The sequence below is a fragment of the Periplaneta americana genome, chromosome 1 (genome assembly GCF_040183065.1).
Source record: "Periplaneta americana isolate PAMFEO1 chromosome 1, P.americana_PAMFEO1_priV1, whole genome shotgun sequence".
In the NCBI taxonomy this organism is placed as follows: Eukaryota; Metazoa; Arthropoda; class Insecta; order Blattodea; family Blattidae; genus Periplaneta; species Periplaneta americana.
The window spans coordinates 42179207-42206078 of record NC_091117.1 but is presented as its reverse complement, the minus strand read 5'-3'; the positions used below and the strand labels follow the sequence as shown (position 1 = coordinate 42206078).

General features: G+C 35.4%; 1 protein-coding gene across 1 annotated transcript in view; it reads right to left on the bottom strand.

The window, feature by feature from the left end:
- Positions 1 to 26872, bottom strand: part of LOC138694918 (dnaJ homolog subfamily A member 2-like) — a 47320-nt gene that overhangs the window by 5146 nt on the left and 15302 nt on the right. The window contains exons 2-6 of the mRNA XM_069819108.1: positions 26552 to 26841; positions 13501 to 13581; positions 8928 to 9061; positions 8571 to 8713; positions 2988 to 3186 (exon numbers count right to left, since the gene is read on the bottom strand). Coding sequence (XP_069675209.1) covers positions 2988 to 3186; positions 8571 to 8713; positions 8928 to 9061; positions 13501 to 13581; positions 26552 to 26841 — 847 coding nt within the window. The remainder of the gene's footprint in view (positions 1 to 2987; positions 3187 to 8570; positions 8714 to 8927; positions 9062 to 13500; positions 13582 to 26551; positions 26842 to 26872) is intronic.

Genomic DNA, 26872 nt, shown 5'->3' with positions numbered 1-26872 from the left:
ATAATAGTTTTATTTTCCCTGGCAGAGTTAAGGCTATCAGGCCTTCTCTTCCACTCAACCAGGATAAAATCACATACAGAAAAATACATACCGGTATATAAATATAAACTTAAATATAATAATAAACATAATTAAGTAAAAAAGAGAGATTGAATACATATACACAATCAGTATTAACTTTAAAATAACAATAATAAAAAAATATATGTAATAAAAAAAAAAGAGACTGAATACATAATCACAAACAGGAAAATACATTCTGGTATACAACTTAAAAAAAAAAAAAATAGTACATATGAATATAATCTCACAACTATCATCACTGTCTTTGAGAAAAATAAAACTGAGTATACCCAACAATACTGTACTCAGAGAAGTGGCTATGTATGGTTCATACAGATTAGCAGTATGGGAAAGGAATATCCTATGTAAGATCTGTTGAGATGTCTAGGACAGGGATGCAGAACTGGGTGCCAATTGTGGCATATGGCACAAGCTGGAATACGTCTTTCACCCCTTCCTTGAACCCCATGCATCATTCACATGATAGGGAAGAGGGGATTTGTATTCACTGTTTAGTAGTGGAATTCAACACAAGAATATATATTTTTTGTTTAAACATTTAATATTATCATCAGTTCACTTTAACCAGTTAAATTTAAAAGAGAAATTGTGCATTTAAGTACTTACAAATGCCTTTTTTTTTTTTTTTAACATATAGACGTGTTGTTTATATACCATTAGACATGTAATGCATTTAATTCGAATTTGTTGGTTAAGTTTAAGTGTTGTAATTATTATTCTTGCGGTCAGAAATACTTTCATCATTCTGATCATGAGCACCAGTCTCTTGTAATCCGCCACAAATCACAGAAACATCATTCAACGCTGGTAGACTGTGGAAGGGGGACCAATGCTATCATCCCTCTCTCTCCCAGTTCTGCATCCCTGATCTAGCACAATGAATTAGAACAAATACAGAACTGTATGTACCCTAAGGAGAACCAGAACTCATGACAGAAATTAAGAAATAGATTGTACAGTGCATGTAAGATGACAATCCAGTGAAAAGGGTAAATTTGTTGCTAGAGATGGTGGCATTGATTTGAGCATTTGTTCAATGATGAATAGCTGATTTATGCACAACAGCAGCAGAAGTATAAACAAACAAATACTGCAATTATTGTTAGCTGTTTGTAGGAGTAGCTCACATGTACCGTTTTGAAAAGTCTGTGGTAAAGCTAAATATGGAGCTCAGTTTTACTTATTTGTGAAGGTATGAAAAATAAGACAAACAATCTAACATACATAATTAAGATTAACTATTCTTACTGAAGTTGTGATATACTGAAATACAGCCTACGTATTTGTTGTACTCATATTATTCAATTTTATTTCAATTTGAAGACAAATTTAATCAATTTCATTAAATTACAGTATAATGAAAATTACAGTTTCTGCCTAACCCATGACATTTTATCAGAAATCGAAGAAATTTTTATGTCCACACCCAGTCTCAATCCTGAGTAATGAGTATGGACCAGACTTTAGGTACTGAAAGTTAGTACGCCAAGTAGGTATAGTTATAAATGAGTAAGCTATTTGTATAGAAGATTTTGAAGTGTCGTAGATATATGGCCTTGACTTTTCCATCAAAATTTGTAGTACCAAATCCAAGGGGTTTGTAAAAGGAGAACAGACGGCATGTAGCTCCAGCACCTGTTCCGATTTGATTTGTTAGCAAGGAGCAGTCAGTAAAAATATGGATGGAGCCATTGTTGTTCTGGGAATCTTGTATGGATTGTTTCTAAGGCTAATGATTTCAGTACGTCTTTTGGAGTGTCATCTTTTTTGACATCCTCCAGTAGATCTGTATAATGTTCAATATCTAGCATTTGTAACGGGTTTACTTTAAGAAGTAGATTTTCTTTGTTAGTAGAAAGCGTTATCTGTTTTTGATATTGTGAACTTTAGGGAGAAAACTTTCCTATGTTTTGAGATTTGTTATAAAATTTTTCGTCCGCCAGGTATTGAAGGGAAGTCTAATTAACTTTTCATACTGTATAACAGCAGTCTTTTCTAGTTCGTATTGAAGAAGTTGTTGGTTTGTTAGTATTTCCACAGCTGCTATTGGGGTAGAATAGCTCAATTCCACCAAGCAGTAATTCTTTCTCACTCAAACATCCACTTTAACGCCAAAAAGTCAACAAATTCTTGAGTGCTGGAAATGCCTATTTCACCTCAACAACCTAAAGAAAAAGTTTTTCAATGGATACCAGCACACTGCGGATTGACTGGCAATGATGCTGCTGATTATCTTGCCAAAAAGGGCCGTGGTACTATTCAGAAACCTACTACACAATTATCCTATTATACAACAAAAGAATGATTACTTCACAATACCACAAAATCATAACAAATCATCATCCCCAAACTTCCAAAAATAAAAGGTGGGAATCTGTCTCAACCCAAAACATTCCTGGATACCCAAGGAAGAATGCAGTTGCAAATTTTAGACTGCTTACGGGCCACGACTGCTTGGCCAAGCATCTCCACAGGATTGGGATATTTCCTTCACCACTCTGCCCCTTATGTGATCTTCAAGAGGAAATGGATAAAAATCTTCAACACTACCCAGCCACTATCAACTTGGCCCCCTTGAGTGAAAAATACTGGAGAGCGAGAGAATTAATGATTTCGTTGTCAGAAATTCAGCATTAGCAAACAACAACGTAAATGAGTAAGCAATACCCCAGTCTGGCATACATAATGCTATTATGTTTGATAGCAGTAGCCAATTGTAGCAAATGGCGCGAATTTCGTGTTCGTTGTGTAACTGATAAGAGTTTGCGCCATTCATTACAACTAGCTATAGCTTTCGCTGATATAGGCTGTTAGGTGGAGCTCACTTTTCTGTGCATTAGAAACCAACCAATTTGCAGCACAATGCAAATGAATGAATTTCTAGTGAAGCTTCATCAACTCACCTGGTTTCACAACATGTCCTGCAGGATGTTTTATCAAGAGATCACGACCATCTAAATGTTTTAGTACCATACAAAATCCACAAAGGGCTTCAGTCAGTGTAATTGTGTGAGTCATTACGAGATCATCACCTGAACGCTGAAACTTATCATGATGTTTCTGTTGCAATACAATTATTACGTCACCTGGTTCAACTTCAGGCTGAAAAAAAAAAGTTAATTTTAAACACACATAAATGCAATAATGCGTACATCAGATCACACCTAGAGGATAATTATTTGGTCAGCTAACACAGGCACTTTGTATCTCTTTCTGTAAATGTGGGTTCTCACCAAATTTAATACACAATGCTGTTCAACAATATTAACATTAACATTTGTTAATGGTATTTATTAACACTGTTTACCTTCTTTGATTTTTTATTCTCAACAAGGCAAGTGTTAAAGAAGTTCATAACGAACTGAAGAAAGACAAAACTAGTAACAAGTGCAATATTTAACAATTCTTTTATGCACCACAATAATAATAATAATAATAATAATAATAATAATAATAATAATAATAATAATAAAAATAATAATCCGAGGCATGACAGCCCATGAAGGCCATGACCGACCAGCCGGCTGTTGGCTTCACATCCACATACCTAAGCATGGAGGTACCGTGTGATTAGCACAATGATCCCCTCGCCATTATAGCTGGCTTTCATAATCGGATTTCACTACCTATTGCTCCCCAAGTGCATCACAATGTTGGGTGGGCACCGGTCCCATACACTGGTCGAAATTTCATGAGAAAATTTCTTCTCCCAGGAGGACTAAAACCAGCGCACATTACGTAACGTGAGTCCTAGGCAGGATGCTTTAGACCACGACGCCATGGCATGGGACTTATCCACTATAATTGATAAGAACAAATATTGCTCAAATGTGGAAAAGATAGATTTCATGAAAGCAGATAAAATTAACTTTGGAAAAGGTTTTAATAGCAGCACTAACAGGGTTTCATAATTTTTTGTCTGCAAACGTCTCTTTTTGATTTTGAAATTTCAATTGCACAAATCCTTACACATTACATAGTGTGGGAGGGAACTTATTACATTCCTTCTCAGATACAATTGAAAACATTATTACAAAAACAGCCCTAGTCATTTTAATGAAACTGAGTAAAGGACACATTTGCTACTATTTTAAATGTTTATAGACTTCAAAAACGGCCCATATCAAGTGCAATAGACACAAGGATAAAACACCAGTTGAACAGAAATAGCTGACGTGTTATTCTTTTATTGTCCCCCTGAAAAATAGCAATTTTGACAAGGGTTGTTTTTGTAATAATGTTTTCAATTCCTAGAAGTATGACGACATTCTGAATTATAATCTTGATTGCAGATTTCATGAAATTGCTTAAAAATACTTTCTTTTTTTGTAAGGGTAATTTAGAGTAAGCTATTTATGAACCTGTTTTAGTAGAATTTATATCATAAAAAGTTGTAGTCTACCTAACAAGTATTAGGCCGAGTGGCCTGTTACGGTCTCAAACTAGAATTTTCAGTCCATCTCTTCTTCGGACGACCTAGAGATCTTTTGCTATGTGGATGGTAATGAAACAGTGCTTTTGGAATTCTGCATCGATCTATTCGTTTGAGATGACCCTTCCACTGAAGTTGATACTTGCTATGAACTGCATAATGGGTTCTACTTGAAGTTCTTGCATTATGTCCTCATTTTTTTTATGATCCCAGCAAGTATATCCAGCTGTTGCTCTCATGAACCTCGTCTCACTTGTTGTTATTCTACTGACATCTTTATTCTTCACAGTCCACGCTTCACTACCATAGCTTAATACTGGCTGTGCTAAGGTTTTATACAAGCCTATTCCTGTGTGTCTTTAGAGGAAATGCTGCATAGGTGGAAACCCCAACAATTGTACCTCTCTGGGCTAGCAACCCATTGAGCGTCATTTTCACATTGCTTTCAAGTCTCAACAGAAGCCTTGGATGACAAAGATTATCATAAAAAGTACAGGTTTTAATAACTGTCTAAAGCAAATTGTGACCAACTCGGCTGCTCTTATGAAGCAGAGTGTGCACTCATGAGCAAAAAGAGTAAAGCTGATATTGTATGTAAGCTGCGTGCGGGAATCCAATCATTGGATTATTGCACACATCCATGTAGCAAAAACATTTTGAATACACAGCCTGAGTTTCGTCTTTGTTGCAGTGAACACAGGCGAAGGAATATACGAGTAAATACAGTATGCATATAGGTAAAATATACTAGCCGATGCTGATTAGCACAACTAGTGACAAACATACGAGTATAAACAAACATGCTGTGCGTGATGTAAAGCTTGAGTATTAAAGGGCTGCCAACATAAACCATTTGAGTGGGACTTCTGCTCTTGCATACTGCACACTATATTGCATGTGTGCAGTGAAGAGTGCTCTTGCACAAAGAGCATGAGTTGGTCACCAATGGTCTAAAGCAGCGTTTCTCAACTTTTGAAGTGGGGACCACTTTTTTCCATCAGAACAGTTCCGCGGACCACATTACTCTTGTTCCCTTCGAAAGCAAATTTAATCATTTTTGTAGCATATTTTTATACCAGCATACTTATATTTTAAAATAGAATTAATTAATTAAAATTAATTACATTAAATTAATTTTATATTAGTATTAACTAATTAAGCTAATGTTAATAGAAGAAAATTCACTTTTGTTTATTTAATAATTCAAGGTTATTAGAGTTTGGATTATCTTTAACTTATTAAATAAAAAAATAAATAAATGTTGGTACATTAATGAGATGGATGAGCCTGCCGATTCCTGCACAGTTCTATATTTGGACTATGCTGGTAAGCTTAAGTTGGAGATCGTCAGATACATTGAGTTGATTTCGGTAACCTACTTTGTTTTTATTAGAGTTAGTGATGAAAACCCTTTCTTACACAGATACGTAGAAGCAAACTGAATTATAATCTCTAAAGCACCATTGTAAAATTCACTATATTCTCTTTTCACTTGTGATGGGGTCCAGAAATTTATCATACCTTCTGCTTGGCATTTCATTTTAAGTCCGGTGTCATTCGAGAGTTCAATTAGTTGTTCTCTTTCACTCAATGAAAGTTTGTTAGTTTCAATATCACAATGAAAGTGATCACGAATCCATGAAAATTCGTCATATTTACTTGGAAAATAAGTTTCAAATTGTGACCTCAGAGTTGTATTATTGGTGTACGACATACAGTACGTGACCATTTCAATGTGCAGACTGGGTGTCGGCAAAACTATTAAGAAAGTCATAAATACATGAAAATGTTCAGTCCTCTGTTATGGGTTATAGGCGTGGCACTAGATGTGCAGGGAAAAGATGGCGAGAAACACCACATTCATAGTGCTTTAAATCCCTCTTTTGTTGTTGAGAGTAGAGTGGGAAGTCAGTACAGGGATAGGGTAATAAATTTCATAAAATATCAGTACTGGGAGAAAAAGTGAAAGAGCGATTGCCATGTGTCATTTCCAAACTCTCAGGTTTTCAGCTATAGAGTGATACGAAATTCGTTTTAATTTTATTTTTTCCTCTGCCTTTTTTGAAGGACCACAAGGGCAGACCTCGAGGACCACAGGTGGTCCACTGACCATAGTTTGAGAAACATTGGTCTAAAGGAACTGTAAATTTTTACTGTCGATTATAGTAAAGTGGCTTTGGAAAGCTGACAAAGCTGCAGTCAGGGTACCTCAGCATTACACCCACCTCTCTGCAAATCATTGAAACAATAGGAGTACACACTGCTGTTTATATTCTGCAGTACTGCTATTTGTTGCATGTAATTTTTTCTACAGAAAAGCTAAAATTCTCAACAGGTTACAGGTCATTCAATAACATTATTTTCCAACATTTATTCGTACTAACTTGATCTATAAGCAATGTGAATTAATGTAACATATTTTCTTTCACTCTGTGTAAGTTTATATGTAACTGTCAAAAATATTTCAGTACTGACACTCAATGACAAACTCTGCGATATCTAGTAACTTTTAATTTAAACATCTTCTATAGACATTTGATTCAATGTCTTTGATGTTACGTTTCAATTTTTGTTTAAAGTTCCTCCATGAATAAACTCTTGATCTTTCTGTCTTTTATTTTTTGTGTCCATAATACAAGGTAAGTTTAAAATGCCTTCAAAATTTCAATCACTTTTTGTTTATTCCATATGATGTTGATAAATAATATACAGTAAGCTTTCGTGTTCTGTCCGTATGCACACATTAAAATGTTACGAGTGGACCTGGAGAACCAATATTATCAATAATTGCTTTTATAAACGAGATCTATTACAACTTTGTTACTGCATACAGTATGTAATGATGGCAACTGTGATAAAGATTTCAAAAGTTGCTTTTTTTCTTTTAATCCTGTTATTTAACAATGTTATATCAATTATACTAGGTTATTTAGCATCGATGGAATTGGTGGCAGTGAGATGGTACTTGGGATTTGCCATAGGTTACCAGCAACATAATCAGCCCAATCGGAAATCGAAACAAGGCCCAAGAGCAATTCTGGATTAGCAGGCAAACATGCTACTGTGCAAAAGTTAACGAAAAATTTCTATTACAAAATAAATGCTAAATAAAATATGTTTGCGAACGAAGTTAACAAGCTAATTAACATGACACAAATACTGACAAATGTTCACGACCATGAAATGTTAAAGTTAACTGTAACTTTATGGTGTGGACAGTCAGCACTTTAAAATAGGTATTTTCTTTTTGCAAGTTTCACTTCTTAGTGCGAGAAGTGTCTAAAAACCATTGCATGAGTTGGCAATTAACATTTTCAAAATAACATGCACCCAAATTTCCTGACAATTGACTGAAGACTGGCCATGCCTATGTGGCAAAGAATGACCTCTCATCAATTTTTTTTTTAATTATCTGAATGACTAGCAATGCAAAATCCTTTATAAACTCAGCATAACTTTCGAGAATAGAAGCTCGTTTTATAATTTTCTGATTCGAACACGAGATATTGCTACTGTATCTACAGCAATATCTGTTTACAACAACACAATGGTGCATCACCAAAAGATGAGACACAACATGGTCACACTGAACCTGTGAACATGTCATCCGGTCCACACCTGTGGAGTAACGGCTAGCATGTCTGGCAGCGAAACCAGGTGGCCGGGTTCGAATCCTAGTTGGGGCAAGTTACCTGGTTGAGGTTTTTCCGGGATTTTCCCTCAATCAATCCAATATGAGCATATGCTGGGTAACTATCAGTGCTGGACCCCGGACTCATTTCACCGGCATTATCACCTTTATCTCATTCAGACACTAAATAATCTAAGATGTTGATACAGCGTCATGAAATAACCAACTAAAAAATTAAAAAAAAAAAAAAAAAAAAAAAAAAGACATGTCATCCATGGAAAACGATTTTCCAGGCTTCCTTTACCAATACTGTTCAGAGTAAATGTGTTATACATAAAACAAAAACAAATAATATTACATTTCATAATACACTTAGTTGCGTATCAGTAAAATCTTCGAGTTTCTGAATTCAAGCAAATTCACCTGCTGATCTCCCTCCCCACGGAAGTAAATCTTCTGACTTTCCCTCATGCCCTTATCGATGTGAACTTCCAGTATTTTGGTTTCATTGACTACTTTCTTGCCACGGCATGTTGTGCAGCGGTCCTTCTCGCTAATTACTTCACCTGTGATAAAAAAGAAAAAGTATTAAATTATATTCTTAGAAAATCTACACTTTCATTACCAAAAAAAAACTATTTAAAAAAAAAAGCAGAGTGGCTTTCTTTGTATAATAAGGTTTGAAATCTCATGTATAATCACAAAACTAGACTACCAGTAATAATACGAAGCACATCCAGAAACATCCTAAAATAATATAAAATGTGCAGGTCACATTACCTTCACCCCCACAATCTGGGCACCGTGACTGTAGTTGCTGCGACATACCAGGCCCCAATTGCCTATATGTAACTTTAATGCCACATCCTCGACATGTACGACAAGTATGGGAAGCCCCAGTGCGTCCGCCCTTCCTGTTAACAAAAATAATTGTATATAATAAGTAAAAGCTTCTTGAGGACATCTGTTTATAGGACAGTGGCATCCACTGAGAAGGGGGTAAAAAAACCGCGCACGCACGCACATCCCCCCCCCCCCCCGCGCGTTACTAGATTACTTTAACTTTTTTCGATGTGCCTAAATCCCCCCTTCTTTTTTTCAAAGTTTCCAATGTACTTTCAGTAGTTTTACATAGCTTCCTTCTCTATTCAGAATGTCGTTATAGTTTTTGCTGTTATGTTGAATCTGATAGATTTACATCACCAACCTAACAAGTTAAAAGAATAACTAGCAATATTTACTTCAATTCAAGAGGAAAACTACCTTAAGGTGTGAGACTAGCACTACACACAGACAAAATGCTGCTGATATCAAACATCTTCCTAAAAATTTGACTATGGGTTGTTCACATGGATGGGGACTATGTCGAGGGATCATAAAAGAAGAATTACCCACATCTCGTTAAAATACAGTGTATTATGTCAGTTGCCAAAATATTTTGACCCTAGTACTTTAAATTTTAACTTGTCCTGCTCACATCAGTATGTGAGACCCACGAAATGAGTCCCCCAATGGTTCAGAGCAGTTATTTAATCTTGCACAGTTAATCTGGCCTCTGAATTAACTTTTCAGGGTCTTCTCCACTGTGCTAAATAGAAAGGAAGAAAACATCAAGTATCAAAATAGAAAGGAAGAAAACATCAATTATCACAATTTATAGAAAAGAAGAAAATATCAAGTATCAAAATAAAAAAAGGGAGAAAACATCAAGTAATTATCACAATTTATAGAAAAGAAGAAAATATCCAGTATAAAAATAGAAAGGAAAGAAAACATCAAGTATCACAACAGAAAGGAAGAAAACATCAAGTATCAAAATAGAAAGAAAATGAAGAAAACATCAAATATCACAATAGAAAGGAAGAAAACATCAAGTATCACAATTGAAAAAAAAAAAAGGAAAATCAAGTATCACAATAGAAAGGAAGAAAACAACAAGTATCAAAATAGAAAGAAAATGAAGAAAACATCAAATATCACAATAGAAAGGAAGAAAACATCAAGTATCAAGTATCACAATAAAAAGGAAGAAAACATCAAGTATCACAATTGAAAAAAAGGAAACATCAAGTATCACAATAGAAAGGAAGAAAACAACAAGTATCAAAATAGAAAGAAAATGAAGACAACATCAAATATCACAATAGAAAGGAAGAAAACATCAAGTATTACAATTGAAAGAAAGAAAATATCAAGTATCACAATAAAAAGGAAGAAAACATCAAGTATCAAAATAGAAAAAAAATGAAGAAAACACTAAATATCACAATTGAAAGAAAGAAAACATCAAGTATCACAATAGAAAGGAAGAAAACATCAAGTATCAAAATAGAAAGAAAATGAAGAAAACATCAAATATAACAATAGAAAGGAAGAAAACATCAAGTATCACAATTGAAATAAAGAAAACTTCAAGTATCACAGTAGATAGGAAGAAAACATCAATTATCAAAATAGAGAGAAAATGAAGAAAACATCAAGTATCACAATAAAAAAGGAAATCAAGTATCACAAATAATATACTAAGAGCCATGCTTACTGTTTAAATTTATTACTTTAGGACTGACAAGCTTATGCTGCAAAAGTGTGGTGAGGCACTGTGTTGCCATACTTCTAGGAACACAACACATATGTCTTAATGCATCCCATGGTGCAACTGTTGTTAAGTCATCAGTGTCTTCGTAAAATATCAAACACTGTACAATGTGTTCAGTTTAAAAGAGGACAGCACATTTAAGAGTACATACATATGTGTTTAGTCAAACCTTGATACAATAATTATCTGAGAACTAGAAAATTTGTATTGTTATCAGGGTTATTGTTGAATTGATGGGTTATGAAATTTTGCCCAAATTTATGTTCTAAAAGAGACTGTAGTAAAAGTAAGTATAAAACATTAAATATTATGAAATTACATTTGCTCACCATTTGATTTTGCTTCTCCGTCTACTTTAATAAAAGTAATCCTATGTCTATCTTTAAAAACCTTGTAGCCAATCATTGCTTGCTTAGAATCACTAAGTACACTGGCAAAATTGAGTACTTTTCGATACACAATAGGGCCTGTTACAGAAATGTTACGTGCCTTCATTTCAATAATGCAATGCCAACATATTCTGCTGGTGCAGTTTAATTTTACCACTTGCAACAATATCCTCTATTTCCTTATGTTTCTTTATGAATGTTGTGAGTGTTGACTGCACAAACCCATAGCCACTTTCAGTTTGCTTCAATCTGCTATCTAAATCACTAAATGCAGCTAATTTAATATCCAAGCTGATTTGTTTTCGTCTTACAACGGCCATCATTAAATTACACTCGATTGTATTTTGTTTGTAATAGTAATAAACATATACAGGGTCTGGCAGAATGAGCTCCCCGGTTTGAATTGGCTGCTGTACAGGTTTCTTGATAGTTGTGCTTGAGTGGTATGTACCTTTGAACACACAAGTCATGCTATTTCAGTTACCATCACGGCGTGGACAGGTGAATATCGTGCATTTGTTGTTGAAGCATATTTAAAAAATGGTGACTCTGTGATTGTAACGCAACAATTTCGTATCCATTTTAGAGTAGGTCGACATGGAAGAATTCTTGACAAGAAAACCATACTGTTATGGGTAAGAAATTTCAAACAAAAGGTTAAGCTTTCAAACAGGAGTCGTCCAGTAGTGTTGCAATGTTCAGACTCCCGAGAATACTGCAGCAGTGGACATGCTGTTAACACTTCTCTACGATGTTCAGCCATTAAATATACTCTGTCACTGGGAATATCTGTATGGAGTGTCAGACGAATCTTACATCCAGACCTCAAGTTCCATCCCTACAAAATTATGATGGTTCAAGAACTCCGGGAATGTGATTCGCTCAACCACCAGGTTGCTTACGAGACCATATTGGAGAATGTTTTAGGCAATGCTGTTGTGCCCAGTAGTGACTACGCTCATTTTCATTTGTCGGTCTGCATCAACAAACTAAACCTTCAGTATTGGGCCCCAGAAAATCCTAGAGAAATGCAACAGTGACTTCTCCACAGCAAGCGTGTTACTGTTTGGTGTGTTGTTGCAAAATTTGGAATAATGAGGCCATATTTTTTGAGAAAGAAGGACGCACAGTCATTTCAGGCATGTATAGCTCGTGAAGGCAAGCATTTGGACGATATCTTTAAAACAAAATGATGTCAAAATAGCTAGCATTCTTCTGTAAGATGGTACAATAAAATTTTGAATAGATCTATGTTGTTCTGCCTGACTCTGTATTTCTACCTCACATGCATGTCATAATTGGTAACAAAACAACAATCAATTTATTATAGATTTATTAATTTGTCCTACAGAATAATATCTGTAATATTGACAATTAATATTTGAGAAAAATTCGCTCCGGTGCCGGGGATCGAACCCGGGTCCTTGGTTCTACGTACCAAGCGCTCTGACCACTGAGCTACGCTGAATTCAATCCACAGCACCGGACCGAATCCTCCTCCTTCAATGTTTCCCTTTTGTGGCCTGACTCCAAGATAGGCACATATGTTGACGTATATGTCCAATGTCAATTTGTACAGATTACTGTGCACGTAACTGCGGAATCCCGGCCAAACAAGTCATTCAGCTGAGTGCGCTCCTAGTATAATGGCAGTTGACATTGGACATATACGTCAACATATGTGCCTATCTTGGAGTCAGACCACAAAAGGGAAACATTGAAGGAGGAGGATTCGGTCCGGTGCTGTGGATTGAATTCGGTGTAGCTCAGTGGTTAGAGCGCTTGGTACGTAGAACCAAGGACCTGGGATCGATCCCCGGCGCCGGAGCGAATTTTTCTCTTAGATATTAATAATCAATTTATTGTTTTGTTTAGTTAATATAGCGAGATACTTGCAATTGAACACAGTCGTACTGTCTTTTGAATACTGTGAGTGTGATTTAACAACTTAATCACACTTGTGAACTATTTCTGGGTTACTTGGACAGTAGAGGAACTGTAATGCGACATTCTGGCTCTAGCTAAACTTGTTCGTAGATCTGCTTATATAGCAAGCTTGCTACTGGTGATGCACCTTGCAGCATCACTAATTCGACACATTACAAACTATTATTTTAACACCAGATACTTGATACTAGCATCATCAGCAGCAGATAACATGTTAGGTTTCTATTAGAAAGCAAGAGGAAAAATGAAGCACGGTAGTTCCCATCACCACTGAACAACAAATACAGTCTTTTATCATGATAGAAATTTTCTATCTATAACAGGAAGCGCCAAGTTAGAAATAATCTTGCTCCAGTCTTCTTGTTATATGCTATTTAGCATTCAGAAATTAAGACTTATTGAAACTCATCAAGATACTTACCCATCACACACTGTGCAAATTACATTTTTACTAAGCTGTAGTTTAGCTGTCTTTCCGTTGTATAAATCCTCTAAAGAAACCCTGGAACAAAAATATTCACATATAAGAATCGAGCATTAGAGTGCCACATTACTTTGCCATTTCGTATTATTGATGAAATTCAATACATGAATATATACTGGAACATAAACAATATTTAGAGGAGGAAGAAGGGGGGGGGGGGGGGAGGAACGATTGTTAAATGTGTTGGAAACCACAAACAAAGCAAAGTTCTGAGTGTAAAATACATCATATAATATATGACATCCTTCTCTTTCTTCTTCCCTCTCCCCTTATGCACACGCACAGTTACACAATTTTGGGGAAAAGCCTGTTCAAGTGACCAAGTGTAAACAGTGAATAAGTGATACAATACAGAGTGTCCCAAATTGATGTATACACATATTGAAACACCATTTCTCAGCAACAACATGAGACAGAAATATTTTGCGGTTTTGTATTCCTTAAGTCTGTACATGTTCAAAATAGCCCCCTTCCACCACAGTACACTCCCAACAACGACGTACAACAGAGTGATATACCAACTGGATTATTGCTAATGGAACTCTCAGTTCCTCCAGTGTTTGTGGTTTTGTGGCGTATGCTGTGTCCTTTAGAGTTCTCCATATATGTAGAGTTTGGAGATCGAGGTGGGAACTTCGCAGCACTTCCTTTCTGTCCTATCCATCTCTGATTGAATTTGCGATCGAGAAAATTCCTCACATTGACAAGAAAGTGAGCTGGAGCCCCGTCTTGTTGAAAGTAAAACCCATTTTCATTCTCAAAGAGGTCATTAAGACGTGGAATCGTGGTTTCCAACATTTGAAGGTATTTCTCACCCATTACGGTCCTTTCAAAGAAGTACAGCCCAATTGAGGGGCATTTTCACAAAACTCGTTATCTACATTTTTTTTCGATTTTGAGGTTTTAGCGTATCCTTATGTTTTTGGGTCAGGAGAATCCAATGGTGCTATCAGAATTAAGCTAAAGTTGGTAAGTATATCAGTAAATTGATCTTGAAATAAAAGAGATTTTTCAAAACTCGGTATCTACACTTCTGTATTTTAGAAAAGAGTTGTCTTGAAAAAAAGAAGATTTTGTAGATAACGAGTTTTGTGAAAACGCCCCTCAATTATTCCTCTGGAAGACAGACAACACCATATTGTTATGCCTGAAAGATTGATGGCCTTTTCTTGAACGATGTGTGGGTTTTCATTAGCCCAGTACACACAATTGTGCTGTCATCTGACCAAACAATTAAGACTTGAAAATTTTCCCTTTCATCACATATGTTCAAGAACCACTCACAAAATTCCAGTTGCCTATCTGGGTCATCCTCATTTAGTGTGTGGACAAGTCTTGGAATGTAAGGCTTCCATTTTTGAGCTCGCAAAATTCGATGAACACTGGATTTGCTGATGCCAATCTCACGAGAACATTACCCCACTGACTTCTTTAGGGATTGTGCAAAAGCCTGCATGACTGCATCAACACTCTTGTTATCGTTGGAACTTCTATCGACTTCAAACTTGTCTCAGATTCTTGTGATAGTTAACCTTGTTGGTGGTTATGTTCCAAATTTAACCCTCCAACATCGTTGAACCTCAACAACATTCTTCACTTTCCAATAACATGTCAGTATCCACTTACGTTCATCGAACGATAATTGCACTGCCATGTTTGTTTATAAACAGATGAACATGTTACCATGCTTTCCACTGCCTTCTGAATCATAAACCACAAAAATCGTATTTCTATCTCATTTCTTTGTTGTAAAACAGTATTTAAAAGTGTAGACATCAATTTGGGACACTCTGTATAGACACAATACAATACAGACCATCATACAGGCTACTACCACTGAGTACACCCTAATGCTCATCACATTAGAGAACAAAAGCTACCATTTTGCAGAAGGCCTTTACCCTTCATAGAGACACTCAGGCTCATTATCAGTAACATTAAATGAATTTAATGACTGTAAAAGCTTCAGTGTGCAGATTGCTGTGGGAGTCAACTTACAGAGAACACAGGATACCACAAGATAGCTGATATTATGGAAGAGTGGATACTGGTGGGAGAAGAAAAGATGACTGTCATTTAAGGTAGGAGAAAAAGAAAAGTAAGTGGTGATGGTAGAGAAAAAACGAGCAATTCATACACCATGTTTTATCAAAAATGAGTTCACAATGAAGTGTTACGATATTATAATCTCAAATGTTTACCCATGAACAGAGTTTTAAAAATTTTATGGTGGCTCATCAATCAGACAAAAGTTTCACTTTCACTAAAGTTGACAGCAATTCAGAAGGCGGTAGTCTGCTAGTGTTTGCGCTGAGAGAGACAGATAGAGAGAGCAAGGCAGCGTACAACACTGCCACATCGTACTTCATGCGCACGTGCAATATAAATAGCGCAGGAGAAAATTGAAATTATCAAAAGACAATAATGACCTTAGCCGTTGATTACTGTAAGCATGACACCAAACAAACCCTCTTTCCTTCACTAACAATATTCCTTGCATGTTTCTCAATCCCACACCACATGCTTCTACAGTCGTACTTGCACGTTGGCAACGTTGCAGTCAGCAGCAAGATGGCCGGCAGCATTCTGCTCGTCAACATTTTTGAAGTCTTTTTACAGTCTCTTCTTCCATTTATTTATCTTACACATACACAGTAAATGTTAGTTTTACTTGTATTGAAACACTCATACATGAAGTACTTGTTATAGACTGATTCTGATTGGTTCTACTGTACAAGTTTGTGACGTAACATACCAGAAATGCTACGGCACATGTAGTAGCTGACCGCCTTCCGAAATGCCGTCTAGTCTAGTCATGCTCGAACTACAGAAGCACAATTAAAAGCTCAGAATTTATTTCACTTAAGGAAAAATGTTCACTTGTCACAGACGAGCAGTCAAGTTTTTTTCTCAGGTCTTGTCCATGAATTTCATATTTGCAAGAGGCTGATATGTATTTATAATATCTGCTTTCACAGGGAAAATACTAATATACACTCACTGGTAATTTAATATTGCTGTTAAGCTTGTGTTTCTTGTCATGAGATAATTATTCCTCAATCTGTGATCATAACAAGAAATATTAGTTAAGCTAAATTACCTCACACTATCTGCACTTGAGATATTACTGTTGATAGTGCATACTAAACTCTGAGTATTGGTATTTATCTATAAGCATTTATTAAGGTTTAACTCTGACAAGATCCCACCTAAACTGTTACTCCATAACCAAAAACACATCAGTCTTCATAACATAATGCTATATTGTCATGCCTGTCACCAAACTGCTTGAGCATTGGCAGTGGAAGGTGTTAGCGCACACTCCATACTGTCCTGATTTCGACTTGTTTTACAAGCTAAGGAAAAAGCCACTCTATGGCATTTGTTTCAACTCTAAAGGTCTACTTCAAGGTAGGAGGTGATTTGCAAACACTAATGATAGAAAGAATACAGCCAATGGCACTCAGAAGTCTTCCTAAAAATCTAGAGATGGGTTGTTCACATGGATGAGAACTATGTCAAGGGACTGTAAAAGTAAAAGTACCCACATCCTATTAAAATGCAGTATATTATGTTTGTTGCCAACAAATATTTGATGACCAAAACTTTAAATTTTAATTTGTCCTGCCCATATCAGTATGTGAGACCCTCAGAATGGATCCCCCAATGGTTCAGAGCAGTTGTTTAATCTTGCACAGTTAACCTGACCTCTGAATTAACTTTTCAGGGCATTCTCTACTGTGCTAATGAGAAAGAAAGAAAACATCCAGTATCACAGTCATTATAGTAAAAGTCAAGCTTACAGTTTAACATTTGAAGAGTCCACTGCAAGAATGATGGATGTCATTTGGAATACATTTTGCAGGAGAAGCAATTGAAAGTTTGAAATGCTTAGTGCTCAAAGCTTAACTGTAATTTTCCGATCATTACTGAACAATGACTATCAGTGTTAATGCCATATAACTCTCTATGTACATTCTATGTCTTAAGCTATGCATTGACTGTCTTGGTTCATTTTCGACAAGAAAGTGACATCCATCATTCTTGCAGTGGACTCTTCATTTATTACTGCAAAACTGAACATATTAATACATAAGCTAATACCATAGCCTGGATTAAGTTCACAGTGCGGTGTGTTGTACTTGTACAAGAGAGCAGTCATTCGGCTACCCAATCATTCACAGAATAGGAGTGGTAAGCACAATAAGCCTCAGGCTGTAATGCAAGCCTTCAGGTCCCTCCTCCACACAAAAAAAAATTACGCACATGGTAGTAAGATTATATAACACAGCATGTAGCAAACTGACAACACAGCAGTGCTCAACATAGCAGCAGCTGATAGAAAATGCTACTTCTGATTGGTTGAGAACACTACCACACAGCATTCAATTTTTTCATGAGAAGGGTTGCCAAGGCAAATAAATGGCATGTGCGTAGTTATAATGGCTTGGGTATAGGTGCTGAATCCATCTTCAAATACATTCAAAAAATTATGTTACAACCTACATATCCAATAAGTGTACTTACTTACCGACTTAAGGAACCCAGAGGTTCATTGCCGCCCTCACACAAGCCCGCCATTGGTCCCTATCCTGAGCAAGATTAATCCAATTTTCTATCATCATATCCCACCTCCCTCAAAACCATTTTAATATTATCTTCCCATCTACGTCTCGGCCTGCCTAAAGGTCTTTTTCCCTCTGGCCTCCCAACTAACACTCTATATGCATTTCTGGATTCGCCCATACGTGCTACATGCCCTGCCCATCTCAAACGTCTGGATTTAATGTTCCTAATTATGTCAGGTGAAGAATACAAGGCGTGTAGTTCTGCATTGTGTAACTTTCTCCAGTCTCCTGTAACTTCATCCCTCTTAGCCCCAAATATTTTCCTAAGCACCTTATTCTCAAATACCCTTAACCTATGTTCCTCTCTCAAAGTGAGAGTCCAAGTTTCACAACCATACAGAACAACCGGTAATATAACTGTTTCATAAATTCTAACTTTCAGATTTTTTGACAGCAGACTGGATGATAAAAGCTTCTCAACCAAATAATAACAGGCATTTCCCATATTTATTCCTTTGCTGTGGTTGTGCCAGAGAATCAGTCCCATTCCGAGGCTTATTTGAAGGATTCGTAACAAGCTGTTTTTTACAGTGATGGGTTGTTAGCCCTTCGCCCAACTCCCAAGCTGGAGGACCACCCCTCATCGGTTGTCCACAACTGCTTATTCAATATATTCGCAGCTACCCTCCATATCTGGAGGCCATCTCCTCGATCCGCAACCTGAGGACACACCATGCCATGGTGATAGGGACCCACAATACATGGATCCAATAAGTGTAACTCAGGAAATTCGGTATTAAGTTTATGAACAGTCAATCTTCGCTATTTGCACGTTCCATGTTTGCAGGTTTGCCCATTTGAGTGAAATAAAGCACATTCCATTTTATTTCATACAGTAGGAGATAAATATCATGTATTGTGTGTCCCTATCACCACAACATGGTGCACCCTCAGGTAGTGGATCTAGATGGCCTCCAGATATGGAGGGTAGCTGCGAATATATTGAATAAGTAGTCAGCGAAAGCCGATAAGGGGTGGTCCCCCAGCTAGGGGGTTGGGCAAAGGGCTAACAACCCATCACCGTAAAAAGAGTTTGTTACGAAACCCCAACATAAGCCTCGAAATGGGACTGATTCTTTGGCACAGCCACAGCAAAGGGTAAATCCAGAAATGGATATAGGGTGTTACCTGGGGGACCTGACGAAAAAAGACGTTTGGGGAGGACAAAACATAAATGGATATGGATATTTATCATTAATAATGGTTCACAAAAAGTACATAAACTTAATAAATTATAATTAACATATAGGTAAACGAATAGCAATTATATGCAAGAAATATACATTTAATACCTCATTTTCCATCATATATCTTTTTCAATTTATGTTGGCTTTAACTTGCACTTACGTCTAGTTTTTAGTGCAAGTTTCAACCAAGTGCGTTTATTTAATACGGGGGAAAAAAGAGAGACCTTAAAGCTTATTTACATATTACTTTTATAATTTTTTTAACTCAACAATAAACAAGTGTACATCAATCTTTCCTGTTGCTCTATTTATCCAATATTTGTTTAATTTTTAGGTCTTCTTTTACATAATAACTTGTTATTTCAAATAGATGAGCAGATGTCGACATACTGTAGTCATCAACCTGAAATAGCTGAATCGGTACATTCAATACGTAGGGTAATCGAAACATAAATGAGAGGATAATATTAAAATGGATTTGAGGGAGGTGTGCTATGATGCTAGAGACTGGATTAATCTTGCTCAGGATAAGAACCAATGGCAGGCTTCGGCAATGAACCTCCAGGTTCTCTAAAAAGCTGTTTGTAAGTGGGAGATAAATAAGACTGTGATTTACACTCCATGGGCAAACTCAAATATTTGAAGGCTTGGTGTTATCTTGCCCAATCACAATTCTTGACCCAGGGGTGACGTAAGGAGGTCATGAATTATTGGGCAAGATAACGCAGAACCTCCACACATGTGAGTTCTCCACACAGTGTCAATCACAACCTTATTTTTCTCCCACTCTACACAAGCAGCATGTAGTTACTTATGGCTATGCATAGGCGGCAAAAGGAAGAGTGTTATCTTTACACTATTTCAACATTAATTTTCTGTATTTCGTCATTTTAAAAGTTCTTGTAAATCTTTCAATACAATAGAACTTGGTTATAGCGACCTCGTTTTGCACGACACTTCCCCTATAACGTCATTCTGTGGTCCCAACTAATTCCCCATAAGACATATGCTTTTCTACCTTGCTTAATATGACAAATGTATATGCGTCTACCTCGCATATAACATCATTTTCAACCTCAGTTTGGAATAAGATTGTCTAAGAACCAAAGTATTTTAAGAAATATTTTGTTGAAGTCTGGCGAATTATTTATTGTCCCCTTCTGTCATAGACTTCTGAAATGGAGGCAGATTTCCTTTAACCCGCCCGAATTCATGCTGTATTAATGGCACTTGCGTACGATCAGTTTCGGCCAGGTAGCTTTCACTAAGTGCACGCAAGGATAAAATTGTTTCTGCAATTGAACAGAATAGATTGAAGCTAGGGGAAGGAGCAGTGAAATTGTAACTGAAATAATGAATATAGAACGTAATTTAGAAAGTGTGTATTGGGAAAATAGGAGACAATAGAGTAAAATGACCGATTACTTGACTCCTAAGTAAAGAAGTTTGGTGAGTATTGAACAAACTGTTTTAATACAGAATATTGCATTTATAATTGTACGTGTATTTTATTATGTTCATGGTAGGCTTAAAAGTGAATCTATACTAATAATAAATCTGTAGCCTAAATTTTTCTGGTAATTTTCGATTTTCCAAAAATAATTGGTCCTAATATATATAATTAACCACCCTGAAACCGGAAATCGCTTTTTTGAAATTTTTTTTGTATGTCTGTCTGTCTGTCTGTATGTTTGTTACCTTTCACGTGATAATGGCTGAACGGATTTCGATGAAAATTGGAATATAAATTAAGTTCGTTGTAACTTAGATTTTAGGCTATATGGCATTCAAAATACATTATTTAAAAGGGGGGTTATAAGGGGGCCTGAATTAAATAAATCGAAATATCTCGCTTACTATTGATTTTTGTGAAAAATGTTACATAACAAAAGTTTCTTTAAAAATAATTTTCGATAAGTTTTATTCCTTGAAAAATTTTGATAGGACTGATATTTAATGTGATAAATGAGTTTTAAAATTTAAATAACTTCATCTAAGGCCACGTAATGAATTAAAAAACAAATGACTTCGTCTATAAGGGGCCTTGGACAGCAACAATCAAAAGCTATGAAAGATAGCCTACAGAGAATGTTTCTGTGTTTGTATGAAGTAATATCGGAAGCTAAATTAACCGATTTGTATAATTAATTATTATTTCACCATTGGAAAGTGTAGTTTCTCTAGATGGACATAATGCTATAATGTTATCAACAGTAATCTCACTAGAGTTTTTGATTTATCTAGAGAAAATCAAAACCCGAGTGGGATTTAATTGACTATTACACGATTAGAAGAAAGTAGGCAACATAAAAATTAGAAGTAACAAAGTGTACAATAAAATATTAATTGGCTTACGAAAATACAACTGTCTTCAAATGTATTATTGTACCATCTCAACATTACGCTAGATGGCAGTAGTGTCTTATGATGTTTTCTTGTTACCGGTATCAGTTGTGCCAACTATGGAATCATCATTGAACTCTGTGGACTGTTACTAGTCAAGAAGGCTTTGTTGATTCAGTATAATTTTTATTAAAACATTTGCATACCATTTCAATCATCCGGATCCCAGTAATCAACGTCACTTGACAGATGATTTTCAATAAATCTTAGTATTAAACAATCTCTGATACGTGACTATCCATAATATATAGCAGAAGCTATAACAAACATAACCTAAATAATATTAACAAGTGTTAGAAAAGTTTTAATTAGGGATGATGAAATAAACAAGAAACGTTATAATTAACAATGATGAAATAAAAAATAAACATGAATAATTTTAAAAGAAACAATTATTGAAAATACAATTTTCAAATTTGAATGTTTTGGTGGTTGGTGGTTCAGTTGATGTTATTTTGGACGTGTGCGTAAAAGAAGTGAACTCGTTGGTGTACATGGTGTATCCCTCAACTCATTCAGGATTTCCGAATGGTGCTCTTCATATATGACCAGTGACCTTTATTAATTCTTGTTCTTGAATGCCAAAATGCGAATCATATTTGAAAGTGATGTGCATCGACTGGAGTGGTTTGTAATTTTCTGTTTTTTGACGGCCAGACCAGTGCAGTTTGAAATGTTGGCAAACAAAGAAACAAATGCTAGGGAAGTGATAAAAAAAATAAACAAATGCTAGGGACGTGATAAAATTAAACAAATGCTAGGGACGCGATAAAATTGTGCGATAAGCAGCCATGATTGGTTGAAAGACGTCCTTTCGTGCCGTTTTATTGGTCGAAAGTAGTGTGACATAGTAAAAGTGTAATAGTCACAGTAACTTCTGAGTGAATCGAGGACAGGTAAGATTAAAATAGATTCTTATGCACAGAAAACTTGATAGGCTCTTCTGTATATTCGTTTCCTGTATTTCCTAAACTAATTTTTATGACCAAATGAGTGGTCTCTGGATCAAAATGATCGCATTTTAATTTTTTAATTCAATTTAAATTAAGTAACATAATAAACGATTTATCCTTCTATCAAACACGAATGTTCCCTGGATCAAATGTCCTATTTTAATTATGTGATTACTTTATATTTCTAACGGGTGCAGCGGAGCGCACAGGTACGGCTAGTACCGTACATAAATCTAAAATAAGCCTAATTAAGTTTGTTATTTTTCATTTTCCACCTCACTAGACTGATAATATGAAACTTGGTTACTATGACACTCGTTTATAACCACATAATTTTTAAGGTCCCTTGGATTTGTTATAACAGAGTTCTACTGTATATGTTTTTCAGGAATTTTGTGATGTATGTATCTGCGTGTGAATGAGAAATGGCTGTGAAAGAATGGTCGAATGAAAGAACATGAAGAGGCTGTATATGTTTAGTACTACACTATTACAAAGAAAATTGCTTATAAAATACATTTATGAAATGCAAAATATAGTAAGTTCGATGTTCTTTGCAAGAACCATACACGAATGAATTTATGACATCAGGTTAAAAAATAGCTATAGGCTATATTGAAAAGTGTCCCACAAGAACTTAACCTCCTCGTCCCCACATAATCAGTGATTCTGTATTTGTGTTTTCCGTATTGAGTTGGCAGAGCACTGGCTTATGATGACTGCAGAACCTGGTTTGAATCCTAGTGATGGGGGGGGGGTCTCTTATTTGTGGTGGACAAAGCCAAAGTTAAGTTTCTGAGGGGTTTTCTTGGGGTTCTCCCATTTTCCTCCACTATTCCACTGCCTTTCTACATTTCAGTATTCATTACTGGTATCATTATTACTAGAGGTCGAATTTGTATGACCTAATTAAAGAACTATAAAAATATGCATCCGGGTCATTCCATGTCAAGTGATCTAATTTTTAATTAATTTTTTACCTTAGGTTTTCAGATTTTTATGAAATTTGGCCAAGTCAATAGGTTTCCACAACTGAGTGTAAATCTTTAATTTCACAATTTTCACTCATCACATTCTTAATTTATGGGTATAATGATGTCAAATGTAAAAAAAGAAAGTACGATTTTGATCACATACAAATATACAAAAATGTCATTTTCTCTGCCTGTAATTGAGATATGAGCCGTTCACAGCAAAAGTGGTGTAAGTCAAAATTGGATAATGAGGTTTAAAGTAAAAATTATGTAAAATACAGCGCAAAGTAGCAATTAATATGTGCTTCTTGCAATCCACTAACTACTAATAGTTTAAATAAATTGAATATTAATTGCTACTTTGCGGTGTATTTTACAGAATGTTTATTTTAATCCCCATTACCCATTTTTTACTTACACCACTTCTGCTCTGTATGCCTCATATTAAAACGAACTAAAAAACCATTGTGCTCAGATTTCAACACGCCAAAAATGCTATTTTTTCAGGTTGTAATTGAGAGGTGCTCTGCAATAACAAGGCATGTGTAAGAAGTGAGTGTTTGGCAGTAATCAACCAATCAATCAATCAAACAATCTTCTTAATGTATCCAGCTGTTTGCTAACATAAAGTCCACAAAATCCACTGTAGTCTACTCAGTTGTTTTTCACGAGAAATGAGGGGTATTTGGTCGGTGTTCATTATAGATGCCTGTTGCTAGTAGCCAGAGTTGGGATGTAGTCAATATATACTGCAGGGCTGTCTTCTGCAACTGGTACTGATGATTTTAATTTACTTTTGTGGTTTATGGGTGGACAGTATTTGGCAGTAAGTAAAAGTAACATTGTTTCATTAACAAAGAAAGATTTTTTCAAATCTGTGTTTTTGAATTAGTATTATTAACAGTTTATATGTATAAGTTTAATGTATTATTCGTCAAAATTTCGTTACAGAATTTGTTATTTTGATACATTAACTGTGGCGAATATACCGAAGTATGTGTACATACCTTGTTATTGCAGAGCACCCCTCTAGTGAATTATTATGGAAACTTATATTTTACACTAGCCGTACCCATGCGCTCCGCTGCACCCGTTAGAAATAAATATAAAGTAATTTACATAATTAAAATAGGACATTTGATCCAGGGAACATTCGTGTTTGATAGAAGGATAAATCGTTTAATATGTTACTTAATTTAAATTGCATCCAAATAATTAAAATGAGATCATTTTGGTCCAGAGACACTCATTTGGTGCAATGACAATTCCTTTAACATGTTTCTTAATTTTTATTACATGCAACCATAGTTTAATGAAGATTGACATCATTTAGATTTAATGTGTATATTTTATTTTATTTGTATAGGTTTCCATTGAATTATGGTAATAACTTAATTTTAACCCTTGTTTTCTACGTATTCAGTAAATGGCATTTGGCCCACTATGGTTCTGAACCCTTCAAATAACTTAAATTATATTATATAATATTACATATTATATTATATTATATTATATTATATCAGAAGTTACTGTAATAACATTATAACATTATGTCCATATAGAGAAACTACACTTTCCAATGGTGAAATAATAATTAATTATACAAATCGAATTTAGCTTCCAATATTACTTCATACAAATACAGAAACATTCTCTGTAGGCTATCTTTCATAGCTTTCGATTGTTGCTGTCCAAGGCCCCTTATAGACGAAGTCATTTGTTTTTTAATTCATTACACGGCCTTAGATGGCAGTTATTTTAATTTTAAAACTCATTTATCTCATTAAATATCAGTCCTATCAAAATTTTTCAAGGAATAAAACGTATCGCAAATTATTTTTAAAGAAACTTTTGTTATGTAACATTTTTCACAAAAATCAATAATAAGCGAGATATTTCGATTTATTTAATTCAGGCCCCCTTATAACCCCCCTTTTAAATAATGTATTTTGAATGCCATATGGCCTAAAATCCAAGTTACAACGAACTTAATTTATATTCCAATTTTCATCGAAATCCGTTCAGCCATTATCGCGTGAAAAGGTAACAAACATACAGACAGACAGACAGACAGACAGATATACAAACAAAAATTAAAAAAAAGCGATTTTCGGTTTCAGGGTGGTTAATTATATGTGTTAGGACCAATTATTTTTGGAAAATCGAAAATTACCAGAAAAATTTTGGCTACAGATTTATTATTATTATAGATTATGGGCCCAAAAATTCAAAATTCTATTTCCGAAAAAAACCATATGATTAAAAAAAATCATGTTTCTTCTTTGACATTTTAAGATTACTCTTATAAATTTTGAAGTTGGAAATTCAATGGGATCTTAGAATTTCACGAATTTTTGTGTACCTGGTGCACATTTAAAATATGAACCTGGTGCACATTTAAAATATGACATGTCATGGAAATCAGAGCTCTAATCATTACAATACTATTCAACCACATTGATGCGACGTGATGTAATATTGTGATTGGTGTACAGATACCATTAGTCTGATAGTCTGAAAAGGCATAGTACACTGTATGTGTGTGCATGTGTGCTGTGTGGACAGACGCTCTCAAAGACTAACTCCATGCCCAAATGAACTTTTCCATTTTCAGAGATTCTGAAAATGATCTATTTTCGTAAATTATATCAAAATATTGTACTATCCTGGATTAGCATGTATCGCTAAACAAACAACACAAGTCTTTTCTCTTCAACAGCAAGTATTTGATACTAGCATCAATAGCTCAAATTGAAACTATCATAATATCAACATCATCTGTTTACTCTAAAAAAAGTTTTACAAAAGAATAAAAAAACTTTATGCATAACGGCGAAACTTACTTTAATGGATGGATTGTGTCTTCGCCTCTGTGCTGTCGCCTTGCACGCATGCCACCCATTCCTGCACCAAAGAGACCTCCGCCAAAAAGGTGAGAGAACAGATCATCAGGAGCAAAAACTGAAGGTCCATCATGACCTCCTTCTTGCATCCCTTTTAGGCCATATTTGTCGTAGATGGAACGTTTCTTGCTGTCTGAGAGAACTTCATATGCAAATGATATTTCCTTGAATTTATCACCTGCTTCTGGGTTTTTATCAGGATGAAATTCTTTGGCTAGCTTGCGGTAGGCCTGTTGAAAGAATTCATAGTTAATATTAAGA